We start from the raw sequence: 13,658 nt of genomic DNA, 5'->3' as shown, positions 1-13,658 counted from the left end.
CAGAAGAATAACTCAACTTCCTGGAGGCCTTTTGTCTGGCCTGGTGGCCCTTCCTCCACAGTGTGGGTCGTGTGCAGGGCAATGGGAGGGTGAGATTTTAAAAAAGGGGAAGGGGTGAAGGCTGGGTTTCCTACTTCCACCCTTCCGAAGGTGGATCCTATTAAGCCTGCTGCTGACCAAAAAAAAAAAAAAATTGATGTTATCTCCATCCTGTTAACATGATTTTGAATTTGGAGCCAAGCATGCGAGTCAGAAGCTTATAAACAGTGAAAATTAGGAAGAGGTCCAACATATTTGTTCTTCTTGTTAAAGTCATGTTAATATAAAAACTCATCTGATTCCCTGATACTTGATGTGGTGTCTTGGGAATTGTAATGGATACCTATGACAGCTGTTCAGAAGGAGTGGTATTAATCCAGTATTAAATATTAATATAGCACGAGTAAATTAGTTAAAAGTTAACTGTTAATAAAAGCGTTATTAGAATGGGGACATTATGTTTATTGGGCTGCTGCTCTCTGTAAAAACAGGTCAGTGAATCAGTGGTAAAGTATTCAGTTTAAACGGAAAACAGTGCAGTGCAGGCCACACTGAAGAATTTCATTCATCTAAACATGAAGACAAATCCAGCATACCATGTACTCTTGACATGTCTAAATCCAACAACTGTTATGCAATAGTTGTTCATAGTATCTGTTATTACCAAGCCTGCATTGCCGTGCAAAGTTAGCAGACACCCCTATCCCCAAGTAGTCCTAAAATCCCTCACAGTCTGCTCTATTTATATCCAAATCATGTTATTAATAGGAAATTTGTCTGAATTTGAGTCATATAAAGTAGATTGCCAACCTTGAAAGATGCTCCATATTAATCTGTATATGCCATTAAATACTAGAATAAAACATAGTGTGTAGTTTGAACATAAGAGTATCGACTTTACAGCTGTAGATAAAGACCAGTGAAGATACCCAAGTGCATCTTTAAGGCCTTTTATTTGGAAGTGATGGCCCTTCCTCCACCTTGTTGGTTGGGTGCAGGGAGGGTGATAAGAGGATGAAGTGTGAAACATGGGGGAGGGCTGCATTTTCTAATTTTGCATTTCTGAGGATTGAGACTGCTGAGTCCAGTAAAGATCAATGTTGTGCACACTGATCTTTACTGGATTTTTGCATTTCTTTTATGCCTAAACAGGAAGGGGACAAATATAATGTTGTGAAAGCACATCAACCTTTTTTGGCTTCTAAACTGTTAAATATTAAGTGCTGTTGTAGCATTTTTTTTTAACGTAATTCAAGCAAAAACAGTTTCTCTACTGTAAACGTCATAGATACTCGTATTACTTACAAATGAGCCCCAAAACTTGTCTAGTATGCCTATGTCTAAATGTCAAAACGAATTAAATGATTCTTAACTCTAAAGTAAATGATCAACTATGTTAGATAGCCCATCTTAATCATTCATTTTTATAACGTTTATATTAGAACTTTGAACAGACTTTGCTTTTTTTCTTTTCTTTTACTTCTTTACTGATATTCAGAGTCCTAGCTAAAGGCAGAAAGCAGTAAAACTCAGCTAAGCATTGATGAAGGGTGTATTCAAAACTTTTTCTTTTTTTTAGCTGAAAACTTTATTCAAACCTCACTGTGTAATCGTATTTTAATAAAATTGTAAACCCGATGACTCTAAGGGGGTGTTTGAACAGTTAGAAAACAGGAAACCCAGCGGCTGGACCCGGATATCTGCTCTGTTATGTAACATTAGCTTGTTTTGGGGGAAAGAAACACACAATTAGTCTTGCTCAGCTGAGCGCTTTGTCCAGTCATGTCCCTTTCTTTTTCCTTAGGAGAGGGAGGAGGGAGTCACGTGGGTTAGTGACTGCCCTTAACGCTCATTTGATTGGCCCCTCGAGGGCTCCTGTTGGCTCCTCCCGCAGAGAGGCGGTCCTTAACGACGTCACGGCCGATCAGCTGTTGAGCTCCACAACAACAACAAAAGAAGGCGCAGTCGGGGGCTTGAGGAGGAAACGGACTGAAAAGAAACGCCGCACTGTGACTCCCGATGTGCAGTCCTTAAAGTAACGTTTTTATATTTTATTTCTTCCGCGAAGAAACCTCAAGTTTTTCTATTTTTCGAAAAGTAACGCATCTACCTCATTTTTAAGGATTTTAATCACGGTTTGGACTCGTTTACACCTCCTCCTCCTTCTGCCGCAGGTGAGCTCTTTGTTTTCATCTCGGTGAATATATCCGGACCCAAAGCCTCTGATTTCGGTGTTATATATAAATTGCTTGCACATAACAGCAGAGGCACTTGGTGTTTTGGTAGATATACAGCAGCAGAGGCACTTGGTGTTTTGGTAGATATACAGCAATTAAGAAGCTAGGCTGCATTATTAAGCATTAACTGTGCGTTTTATTCGGCTTTCTCTGCCGGTGGCTTTGGCTGCTGTGGCTCTGCACAGCTTTCTGCCTTTGCTCGACTGGAGTAAGTTTATTTTGGGAAAATATTTGATATCATATCACACGGAGATAAAAGTTAAAGTGAATATGCGGTCCTGGTCCAGCACTGTGCGGGTAGAATTACAGCCTCCTCCTCCTTCTTTCCTTGTATAACCATCGAAACCGTCCAACACTCTTAGGCTGCTGTAGCTCCACATTATTACCGAATCACTTCAGCTTTTATCCCCCCACAGTCTGGAGGCCAAATCACATTAGCGCTTCGATCAGTCCATTGAGAACAAACTTAACGTGGTAATTGGTTTTTTATCAGGCAAAGGTGTCAAGTATTCCTTTCGTAATGACTATTTGCTGCTTTTGTGCTGTAAAGTCAATAGGAATCTTTGGGGGGGGGGGGCTTGCGAAATAACATGGCATCTCCAAACAATTTTTAACTATTTTCTACCGAAATCATCTAAGGTGAAGGTAAAAGCGTGCACCCTTTGAATTTAGCTGTGTATTAACTCTTGTTTGTCAGCTAATACGTGGGTAATCTGTATCTTATCCTCCACTGAATCCCACTTTATGGGGTTATTCTTAATCCCGCAGACTGCATACTGTATAGACACCTGATTTATACGCCATGCAACAGCCCATCTTTATTTTACAGCCCGTTTCGCACTCAACACCCAAACAAAGCGCGATCTGATGTAATAGATGCATCAATTGCGCTGACGTTCAGTGACCCGTTTAACAGCATTAATCAGGCATTAACCAGGCTTTAACCAAGCCCGGGAGAGCTTTTCTTTGTGTATGGTTATTATTATAATAACAGGAATAAAGTCGTGTAAATTATTTAGGCCTATCCTGAAATGACCTGCCGTAGGGGGGCAGGAGGGTGAGCAGGGGGAATGAGAAACAGGTGCTGCAGATTATCAGCCTGCTGTTGTCGGTGTGAGACAGTGAGTCAGTCAGAAGCGTTTTCTGTTTTCTGTCCCTCACAGCTGTTCGATGTTTACAGAGGCGGGGTTAGATTGTTCTTGAAAAGAAGAGTGCTTTAAACGCAACACAGCCAGAGGCAATGCGTTCGAATCTAATGCGCCTTCAAGGGTAGGGAGAAAAAAATCGGATATTTGGGCCTGTTGCTGCTGATGAGAATTTAAGTGTTTTTATCGAGTGCCGTGCTTTGTTTCCGCCTCCTACCGGTGATTACAGTTATTGTAACTAGATGTTTAAGTGTTCGTGGATAAACCATAACTTATCGTGAGTCATTTTGCGTAAGCAGAAAAAAGTGGCAACAGATATATAAAATTAAAATGTCACTTATCCACTGAGAGAGCTCGTTACTCATAACAAATGATTAGGTTGTGAATGATGTAATATAAGGCTGTTATTACAACAGTTGAGCTACTGCAGCTGTTAATGCAGTGTTCATGTGTTGCATAACACACCTATACATGAAGTATGATGAAATTGCTTATCATATTTGCCACACTTTCTTCAGTTTACACATATTTTACATGTAATGGAAGTCTTATAGATGATACATTTGCATCTAGCACCATCGTTTGTTTGTTTGTTTGTTTGTTTAGCCATAAGTAATATCTATAGGGCTATCATGTGTCTCCTTATGGTTTAAACCACTCCCACCACTACCTTATTCCCGTGGGGCTCTTATTTTGCAGTTTAACCCTGGTCTGCACTTTGTCAGTTGGACAGTTAAAAGAGCTCATTTGGACAGATTACAGGAACCTGAATTTGTCAAGTGAAGGCCAAAATAGAGGGGTGGGGGGTCAGTACACTTGGCTTCAATCTGCTAATATCGTGCCAGTGGGTTCCATTTACACAGCAGCTGTAGGGTGACAGTGACACTTGTGACTTTTCATTTCTTTCTACTTTTCTCATGTGAAAGGCTGTAGTTAGGCCAACAAACAGGCTGCCAGCCAGCTGTGCCTGTACGTCCTCTGAGCACAGCAGATCCTTTATTTGCACGTGAATTAAACACAGACAGGACATCTTTTTTCTCCGCTCGTTTCCTTCAGATCAATAACTGAAGAAACCGCAGCTGCTGCTCATGACCATCAAGTCTGACAGGAAATTAATCCATCCCGGAAATTTGTGCAGCTAGAGGCGAATACTAACAGGCTTGTCATTAGAGTCGTTCTTGTGTGTGTGTGTTTGTGTTTAAACCATTTCTCTGGGAAGCCCTGGTGTGTTTTGAGGCTCTGTCCTTACATCTTTAATGAGGGATGAGGATGTGAGGCCTTGTGTGTAAAACCAGCACCTGTAAATGTTTATAACAGAATCCTCATGTTTCTCTGCCTCTCAGGGCTTTTTTTCTTTTGAAGACTTTTGCACTCACTGAAGTGATCCTGACGTTGAGCGATGTCCAGCCTGCACCTGCTGGCCCTCAGATGATCTATGACCACAACTTATTGATGCACTTTAGCACCTTTACGGAGCCTTCCCCCTGCTGTGAACCCCGCAGCTGATGACCAAAGCGACCGCAACGCCTCCCCGCCGTCGCCCAGAGCCACGCGCCTCCCTCGACCCCTCCCTCATCCTCACGCCCCTGCAGGACATCTCAGGATGTTCCAGAGGTTCGCCAGTGCTCTCTTTGGGGACGATGTGGAGGAGGTGAGTCGAGGCGGCAGACCTGGGGACGGCAAAGTGGAGGAGACAGAGGAGGAGGATGAAGACTGGATCCTGGTCAACTACCTGAGTAAGTCTGATTCTCACAAGAACCAGTTAATGGTTCAGAATCTGTAATCAGTCAACGCCTTGCAGTAGTACCATAAAGTAGAAGGTAAATAAAACTTTTTGACATGCAGCAGTGTTTTTAGAACAACTTTGAGACTTGCTTAACTTGTTCAGCTGTCAGACAATGCATTTTTGTTCCCCAAACACTGTAAACTAAACTATGAAATGAAAGCTGACTCTAGCAGGAGGACACGGAGGAACAAAGGGCTCAAGCAGAAATGTTTTATCCAGCATTTCATGATATGGCATATGTGAAAACTTTGGTTTAAATAGGTAAACAAATTAGAAACACACACACTTCAGATATATGCATAGCAAGTGTTAAATGCCATGCATATATGCCAAAAGTAAAAAAGTCAATCAGTTTAAGGAAGATTAGAGCAAAGTCCACCCCCTGATGAAGACGGTGAGTTCAGGAAAGGCTACTGAGCTAATCCAACATGGAGCAACCAGCTAGAAAGACAGTGTATAACTTTAGAGTTTTGTAATGGCAGGTAAAAACCATGCCAAGTTTCCAGTGCAGTCTGAGACCATAAAAAGATTCCAGTCAAAACAGACACGACACGACACAGAGGAGTTCAACAAGTCACCCACCCACACACTGTATGCAGAAACATGACACACTGCAGTGACTCCCAAATGGCTCTGGATGATTCTTGGCACAGCTTTGGTTTGGTGCACTGTTAACCCACAGTGGGTCTTAACTTGAATTGACCCCCCCCCTCCCAAAATTCCATAACCGTGTGAATATTTCTGGCACGAGGGCAGGTGAGAAAGAGAGGCTGTCTGACTCACTTCGAGCTGGAGGGGGTGAAGAGGTTGGATGTCAGGCAGTTTATGGGCAAGTCAACCTGCAAACAGGTCAAACAAAAGTGCCTGGAGAACCAGATGAGGTAAAAATAGCTCCCAGTGCTTCCAAGAGGTAAACTTGGATGGGCAGAAAGTTGCCTCGAACATCCCTTCACTATAAAAACACCTGGATACATCATATCTGTTTCTCCATCACAAAGCTACACCATGCTATGTTTTGTACAAGGCTGTTAGAAGCTCAGTGTATTTGTGACTCAATGTTTTGTTGACATTTTCTGTCAGGTTTCTCATCAGCTCAGGCTTGAGCTGATTTAAGGAGGACTTATTATTTATTCTATTACAAACATTTGTGCTCTCAGATCTGTGTGGTGAAAGAATGGCATTTGGGTTTTATCACATAAGTAAGCATGTCAAGAGCAATATTTTAAAAATAAGGTTTTGATGGCCTGTCATCACTCATGCATATTATCAAGTGTGAACACAGGCTCATGAATGTGCCACACATAGTGTCAGAAATGAGTAAGAAGTAATAATGTTATAACAAAGTATGGCTTGAACGTTGCAAATGTGGTTGAATGAGACCAGGAGCTGAAGAAGTCTGGTTAAAGGTGATGCTGTCTGTTTGCTCTGCTGATGCTCTGCATGCTCTGAGCCTTTGTGGTTCATGGAGGAGACAGGGTTATGTGGAGGTTCAGCTCGTCCTTTCATAATCTGGACTGACCTCATTAACCTGATGTACAGTGAGCCCAAGTGTACAAAACACTACCTGCACCCCATTCTAGAGCTGGAGACCTGTTGTCTAGTTGACACTGCATACCTTGAGTTGCTGTGTTTGCAAACGCCTGCAGCCTCCGCAGGAAGAGATCAGCAGCTGATGGGGCTCGGACAGTGGGGGCTGTCCCGCTGCTGAGAGGATGAAGTGAGAAGATCAGCTGCTGCGAACTGAGTCAGCACCCTGCAACCTCTCTGGCCTGTTGTGGGTAAACAAGGACTCCTCTATGAACTCCAGGGAGTCAGAGCCACTGGGCGGTATTAATGTCACGTGTAGAAATTGAGCTCCAAACACTCCCCCACATGCATGGAAAATAAGTTGCAGTTTAACAGTAAACAGTGAGAGCACTGAGGTCAGAGGAGTTGGCCGATGAAAGGGTGGAGGTCAAAAAACCTTTATCTTCATCCTGTGTGTTTGATGACCACTAAAACATTCTAATAATCACGTTATTTACAAAAGTAAGGCCCCATCCTTAAACAAAACTGAAGTCAAGCAGAGATGTCTGCTTTGTCGACACAAAGTTATTTTTAACATCCAGTCTGCTAGCTTGAGATCATGTTGGCCTTCCACCTCACAACTTCCTGTTTCTCTGTGAATCATTAGAAGCTGTGGCTGGATCAAAACAAGAGCCCGACCCGCAGCTTTTGGCAAGCCTCCAGTTTTGCATAAGATAGCTAGCAGCGCAGGATGTATGCGTGCTTGCTGCACACGATGATTTATGTGAAAAAGAACGAGCAGTGGTGGCGTATGCTGCTTCTTGTAGAGAGAGCTTAGGTTGCTCTCCCTGGGGTTAACAGCAGACAGACATTTTTGCAAATTCAAACAGAAACATGCGTGCAAGCTGTGGTTCGTTGGGCATGCAATGTTGAGCTGTCAGGCTGTCAGCCTGCTTGCAGCTGTTTGGCTGATCAGCTTCCAGAAAATTATTGTTTACATCTGGCAGGTTCCCTTCTGCTGCGTAGCCAAGCCACAGTGCCGCCTGCTGGTACACTGAAGACATTACACAGGCATTTCACTTTAAAATCAAAACAACAGCTGGAACAGTAAATGACCTGTTGCATAAAGGAGACTTAGATTTATGATGTCTGTAAACCAAATGGTCTGAGATCTCATAGAGAAACATTTTGGAAAAGCAGGGCGCAGAACATGTTTACGAAGAAACGCTGTAGAGAGAGGGACGCCTATTTTTGAATCTGTTTTCACTGGTTTGTGTATAACCAATGTATTTTAAGTTTATATGAAAACTTTTTCCACCACTGAAAAACAACATAAACCAAAGTTTCGGGTTATTATTTCAACACTGATTTTGGTATCTTAAAATTTAGATTTATTACCCCAAACTTCTGTGAAAATAACTAAAAAATGAGAAAATAACTTCAAGTTAGTCAAAGTCCAAATTTTGAGATAATGACCCAAGGTTATTTTTAAAAATGTATTTATGTTTTTATTGCTTTTTCTGTTTTTAGTTGTGGAAACAAGCTTCTACAATTTTATGACATTCACCACCACCACCTCCTGAAGGGTCAATACAAAACAGGCCTTATTGTTTGACAGATGATGGCTTAAAGATGCTCAAAAAGGCACAAACACTGTCATGAGGCGCAGTTCGGTGACTCAGAGTAGCAGACACCTAGCTTCCATAGCAGCTTGTGTCCTCACACACCTTTTAGTCAAAGCAGCCTTAATAATGAATAGGTTTAAGCTTTAAAAGCCTGTTTTTGTAACAGGCTGTTCACATGACTGTTTCTGCTGTAAAAGTTGCCTGTAAGGGCATGTGGTGAATGACTAGTACTTGGTACTTTTTTAGATCCAGGTGTTACTTTTTTCATAAGAAATAAAATCTGATGCGTCTCTCATGAGTTTTTTTTTTTTTCAGATTTTTTTTTATCATCAGACTGATAAATGAAAATATAATTCATTCCATTAATGACACCTTCATCTCACCCGTTAGCTGAAGCCGGCTCCAGCCAGTGTAACGATGGCCACTCAGGATCCACCGTCACCCAAGATGAAGACGAGGAGGTGGAGGCAGAGGAGGATGAAGAAGATGATGAGCTGGTGATGATCCCCTCGCCCATGGGCATCCCACCCGTCCGTTACGCCTCCTGCACCTCCCTCAACTCGACAGCTGACACCGACCCGGACGGCGGTCCAGATGAAGATGAGGAAGATGAGGAGAGTGGGTTTCTGCGTGTGGACACCCGTTCTCTGCAGGAGAGCTGGTTTCTTACCCCCCCACCCTGCTTCACCGGGCGTAGCACCTTTCCCATCGTCCTGGAGCCCAGCCCTCTGGAGAACCTGCTAATCGAACACCCCAGCATGTCCGTCTACACCCACCACAGCATCCCACGACTGAACCTTGACCCCCTGCCACCAAGCTCACATGAGCCGGAATTGAACTTTTCGTCCGATGAGATGACTGCGAGCCTGACAGCCTCAAGTGGAAAGGAGAAGGCCAGAAGAACGCCAGATGGCTCTCGTCACAGGTAAAATCTGGGCTCTGTCCAATTTCATCATCATGGGAAAATAGATTTCAAGCCAAATGGACAACACTTCAAAGGCACCACCTTCGCAATAGAAGTGTCCCTGTTGTCAGCCATTTTTAGTGTTAGCTTATCCAGTCACAGGCTTTTTGAGACATTTTAATAAAAATAATCTACTAACTGAAAGAGCACACACTGTAGCAGATACTTCAAAAAAGCTCCTGATAATCGGACATAATTCTAAACCAATGCATGTTCTGAAGCAGCTGATAAATTACTTTGTGCTTTGTACTAAAAACTAATCTGCCTTCTTCTGAATACTTCTGCCTCCTGCAGGCCAGAGGTGGCAGTTTCACAGCGGCGCTCCAGTCTTCACTCCTCCTGCTACGCCGCGGCGCTCTCTGCTCAGGCCGGCCTTGTGCAACAAAGGCCGGGAAACCCCACCCAACGCACCCAGCCCATGTCCCGCAAGGCCCTGCGACGCCTCAACCTGCTCCGCCCCCCAAAGGCCAACACCATGCACCTGCACCAGCCCAGCCAGAGGCATCTCAACTTCTGAGACATCCTCATCACTATTCATCATCATCATCATCATCATCATCATCATCAACCTCAATACTTTAAGCAGTACGGGAATGTAACACTGGCCACCCACAAGCATTCATCTCTGTTTTCTTTCTTCTTCTCAATAAACAAACACCAGCAGCAAGTTGACTACGTCATCAGGCACCACTTACACACCTCACACCTAATTTCTCCTGAAAGCTGAATGGGTGGTGAAATTGGGAAGGTGGCTGTTGACTTTTTATATCTGTAATGTGGCCAGTGAAGACTTTTTCTCCCTCCCTCACTTCACTCCCTGCTTCCTACTCCTCTTCATCCATCCTCCTTCCTCCTATGTATTGATACTGAGAAGAAGGGATATGTAAAGGTCATAATGTTAACCCCCCTCCCCTCCCTTTTCACAAGACCATTTCTTCTTCTATTTCTTCAGATCATTGTATGTCCAATCACAGAGAGAAACCGAGGTCATGATGACTTCTCTTTCTTTTCTTTCTTCTTCTTCTTTTTTATGGTCACCTTAATGTGTAGAATCAATGCTGTAGGTCACTTTACTAAGTGGCAGGTTCACTGTGTGGCAGGATGGTCTGGTGGTGTCACTTCAGGGTCTCACAGTGGGACTGCTAGTCGTCGAGGCAACTTTTTGGGCTGACTGAGGGCAGTAGGAGACATTTCAGATCCTAAATGACTTGAACATAGACAGTGCAGCCGGACAACGTTTTCATTTAATCAATGCAGGAGTATTGGAATGCAGTGTTCCCAATATGTTGCCAGTGAAGGGCTGTTCACACTAGAGGATGAAGTTTAGGTGGGTTTAAAGGAAAAATTCCCTTTATGTAATCTCACGTGCTTATAATCAGTGATCTGTACTAAATGCTCTGTTTGTGTCTTGAGTGACTTCCTGCATTTTAGGGGAGAACAGGGTATGTCCATAACAATTGTAGGAACAGAAGCTCTGCTTTATTACAGCTGACTTTAATATAATCACGCCTTTTTGATAGTGAAAGTTTAAAGCTTTATAACATCTTTATTACAGAAGAAAAGTGCAACATTTTGAGCCTCTTTATAAGTGCAATACAAATTCTCTTCTTTTTATAAAAAACACGGTTCTTGCTGTTATGTTTTAATACTAAGCGCTTCAGCCAGACTTAAACACGTGCATTCAAAGGTTCTCCTGTGAAACTGGAGGGTGTGTTAACTGAAAACAGAGAGTTTCAGCACAATTAGAATCATGTCTGACTGAAACCTAACTATGTACTGTAGCTGCTTTGCCTGTTAGTCCATTTTCTGCTCTCGTACTTTCAGACATAGATTTCTAGTTTCTGTGCTGCGGTTCTCTCTGTGAGTCACTTTGGTTGCAGAAGGAGCTCCTTCAGTTCCCCCAACCTTATGCTGTGTGTGTTTGACTGATTATTAAAAAGCTACGAAAACGCCACATTTGAAGCCAGTAAAGCAAAATACACCTGTATTAAAGCCTTTTAAGGGTATTTTTCCTTTAAGTTCCTGCTTTTTGAGCTCTGCAGCACCACCAGAGATGAAAAACTTCCATGTTGCTCGTCCTGCAGCTCCAGCTGAACCTGCCTCTGACTTTATAATTCAGTACTTTTCACGATATTTCTTTAAAGGAGAAAAAAAGGAAAAAAATTGAAAAAATACTGGGTTAAACATCACTAAACGCCTTGTTTTAACGGTAGCTTTCAGATAAATAGAAATGTTAAAGTATGTAAAACAAAAAAAAAAACTTCCAAAAATATTTTTTGAAAAGAAAAAACAAATTACATATCAGTATGAAGTTGGTATATATGCGTCTATGGTTTCTTGCTTAGGTGTGTTTGGTTATGATAGTGTGCAATCTGTTGCATGGTTGTAGAGTTTTGTTAGTGTCATGATGGTGGGAAAAAAAATTGGATAATTATTATTTTCTTTCTTTTTTCTGTTTTGTTTTTGTTCTTAAATGAATCTGCAGTCCACTTCTCAGGGTCACAACCAATCACCTTTACTCTTTAGGAAAATGCAGATTTACTTGACGGCTGATGATTCTTTGTGTGTACTCGGACTTTTTCCAGCTATGTCCCTGCGTGCTTTCCCCCTGTTAAAACCTTTGTGAGAAATAATCAACTTCTTGTTTAGTGTCACAGAAACGTCTTTTGGTCCCGGGACTGTGAAATGAACTCTGACACTGTCAGTTGACAGTTGGAAATCCATCAGGATGGAGAGAAACTGTTGGTTTTTTTCAGCTATGTTTATATATTTTGCTCAGCTGTACTCAACATGGTTTTAGAAATGTACCTTATGCTATTTTAACTGTTCTCTTTTCCATGTTAACGTAGTTACATTTCGTTAAATATTTAAACCAAAAAAAGTAGCAGCGATCTTTAATCTCTCCGTAGTTTTATTATACTGATGTCCTTTTTAAAAATTGTTTGAGTGTTTGATAACAGCTCTTGGTTACGGTGCTCTAAAAGGGTAGACTGTTTAATGTTTTAATGTGTCTGCTGTAGGGATAAGCGGAGCCCGGGCCGAGTCGCCACACTGCAAAAGTTGAGAAATAACCAACCTTATAGAGTGACTAAAACCTTTGGAAGACCATTTCTGCCAAAAAAGACTATTTAAATATATATAGGGTAAACAGGTTTAAACATGTATGTTTGTCTGATGTTAAGCAGAAAATTTGACTCTGGCAGAAATCGGCAACCATTTTTGTGTTCTTAAATAATTTCAGAACAGGTGAAGGACTCTACATGTAACTTCACATTTTGCTTATTTACCAACTTTTAAAAAAAATTTAATTTCCTTACACACATCAACAGAAAATTACTAAACTGTAAATTTGCCTAACGATGATGTTTTGGAAACTGATCCTGTTCTGAAGATACAGATATGCAGTGTGGTATGAACACATATTATGGAGGAGAAAAGATTCAGTCACTTTTAATGGAAACTGTTGCAGTGTGGTCTTTTAATCGTCTTGTAAACTTGACTGGATGTCTCCAGTCAAGTTTCTGGGAAGGTAGCGTTGTTAACAAAGCCCTGTAAGGCATTTTTGTTATTTACTGTAAATAATCGTAAACGGTAGTGGAGTGGATCTCTGGTGTTTTCAAGCTTTTTTTTTTTCTTGTCCTTTCTCGAATGTCTCTCTCTCTCTGCAGTTGAGTTTTGCTATCATGAACGATGTTATTTTGTGTCATTTTATTTTTTGAAAAAGAGAAACTTAAAGACAGAAGGGATCGGAGGTTCCTCCTGCTGTCAGGAGCCTTAAACGATTTATTTGGGGTTTTTTTGTTCTCTTGGTTTTTTTCTTAAGCATCTGTTCTCGGCTCATCTCTCCATCATTAATCTAACAGGGATTTGTAATGCTTTTTGTTCAATGCCTTGAAATTTGTGGATCACGTGCCTTCCAGGTTGAAATGTTATGATGACAATGCATCAATGAAGAACTTGAACTCGTTTTTCTTTTTTTTCTTTTTTTTTACTTTTTAAGTGGACGTAATAATAAATTAAAACACACAGACAAACATCAGAAACCAACTATGCATCATTCGGAGGAAGCTCATATGCTCTCGCCACCACCATCCGCCCAGCCCTTGTACAGCTTTTATAATGACTCGACAAACCAGACAGAATGATGTAGCAAAGCCTCTTTTTTCTCCTATTGTTTTATTTGTAAGTGTGAAGAATATTTTATGGCATTTTTCCACTAAGTGTTAGACTTTTTGGGTTTTTGTTTGTTTTGTTTTGTCATTTTTTGCTTTTTTTGTGTAGTTTACTGGAATAATACTGCACTTTGCCAAAAAGAAAAAAGGTGTAGGAGTTTTAGGGTTACCTTTTTATTTATCA

At 41.6% G+C, this 13,658-nt stretch overlaps 1 protein-coding gene across 1 annotated transcript; it reads left to right on the top strand.

Moving 5' to 3' along the window:
* The first annotated feature begins 1,974 nt into the window (after positions 1–1,974).
* On the top strand, positions 1,975–13,643 carry tp53inp1 (tumor protein p53 inducible nuclear protein 1). The gene is made up of 4 exons (XM_003456428.3): positions 1,975–2,213; positions 4,765–5,157; positions 8,729–9,263; positions 9,597–13,643. The coding sequence occupies exons 2-4, from the start codon at positions 5,025–5,027 to the stop codon at positions 9,817–9,819; spliced, it is 891 nt and encodes a 296-aa protein (XP_003456476.1). The 5' UTR covers positions 1,975–2,213; positions 4,765–5,024; the 3' UTR covers positions 9,820–13,643.
* Positions 13,644–13,658: the final 15 nt, after the last annotated feature.

The sequence above is a fragment of the Oreochromis niloticus genome, linkage group LG11 (assembly GCF_001858045.2).
Source record: "Oreochromis niloticus isolate F11D_XX linkage group LG11, O_niloticus_UMD_NMBU, whole genome shotgun sequence".
In the NCBI taxonomy this organism is placed as follows: Eukaryota; Metazoa; Chordata; class Actinopteri; order Cichliformes; family Cichlidae; genus Oreochromis; species Oreochromis niloticus.
The sequence above is the reverse complement of the archived record's forward strand: the minus strand, read 5'-3'. Positions and strand labels throughout refer to the sequence as shown.

Coding starts and splice junctions, on each gene's coding strand:
- tp53inp1 (XM_003456428.3), top strand. CDS start 5,025: ATGTTCCAGAGGTTCGCCAGTGCTCTCTTTGGGGACGATGTGGAGGAG. Junction 5,158..8,728: donor GATCCTGGTCAACTACCTGA/GTAAGTCTGATT, acceptor CTCACCCGTTAG/CTGAAGCCGGCTCCAGCCAG. Junction 9,264..9,596: donor CCAGATGGCTCTCGTCACAG/GTAAAATCTGGG, acceptor TGCCTCCTGCAG/GCCAGAGGTGGCAGTTTCAC.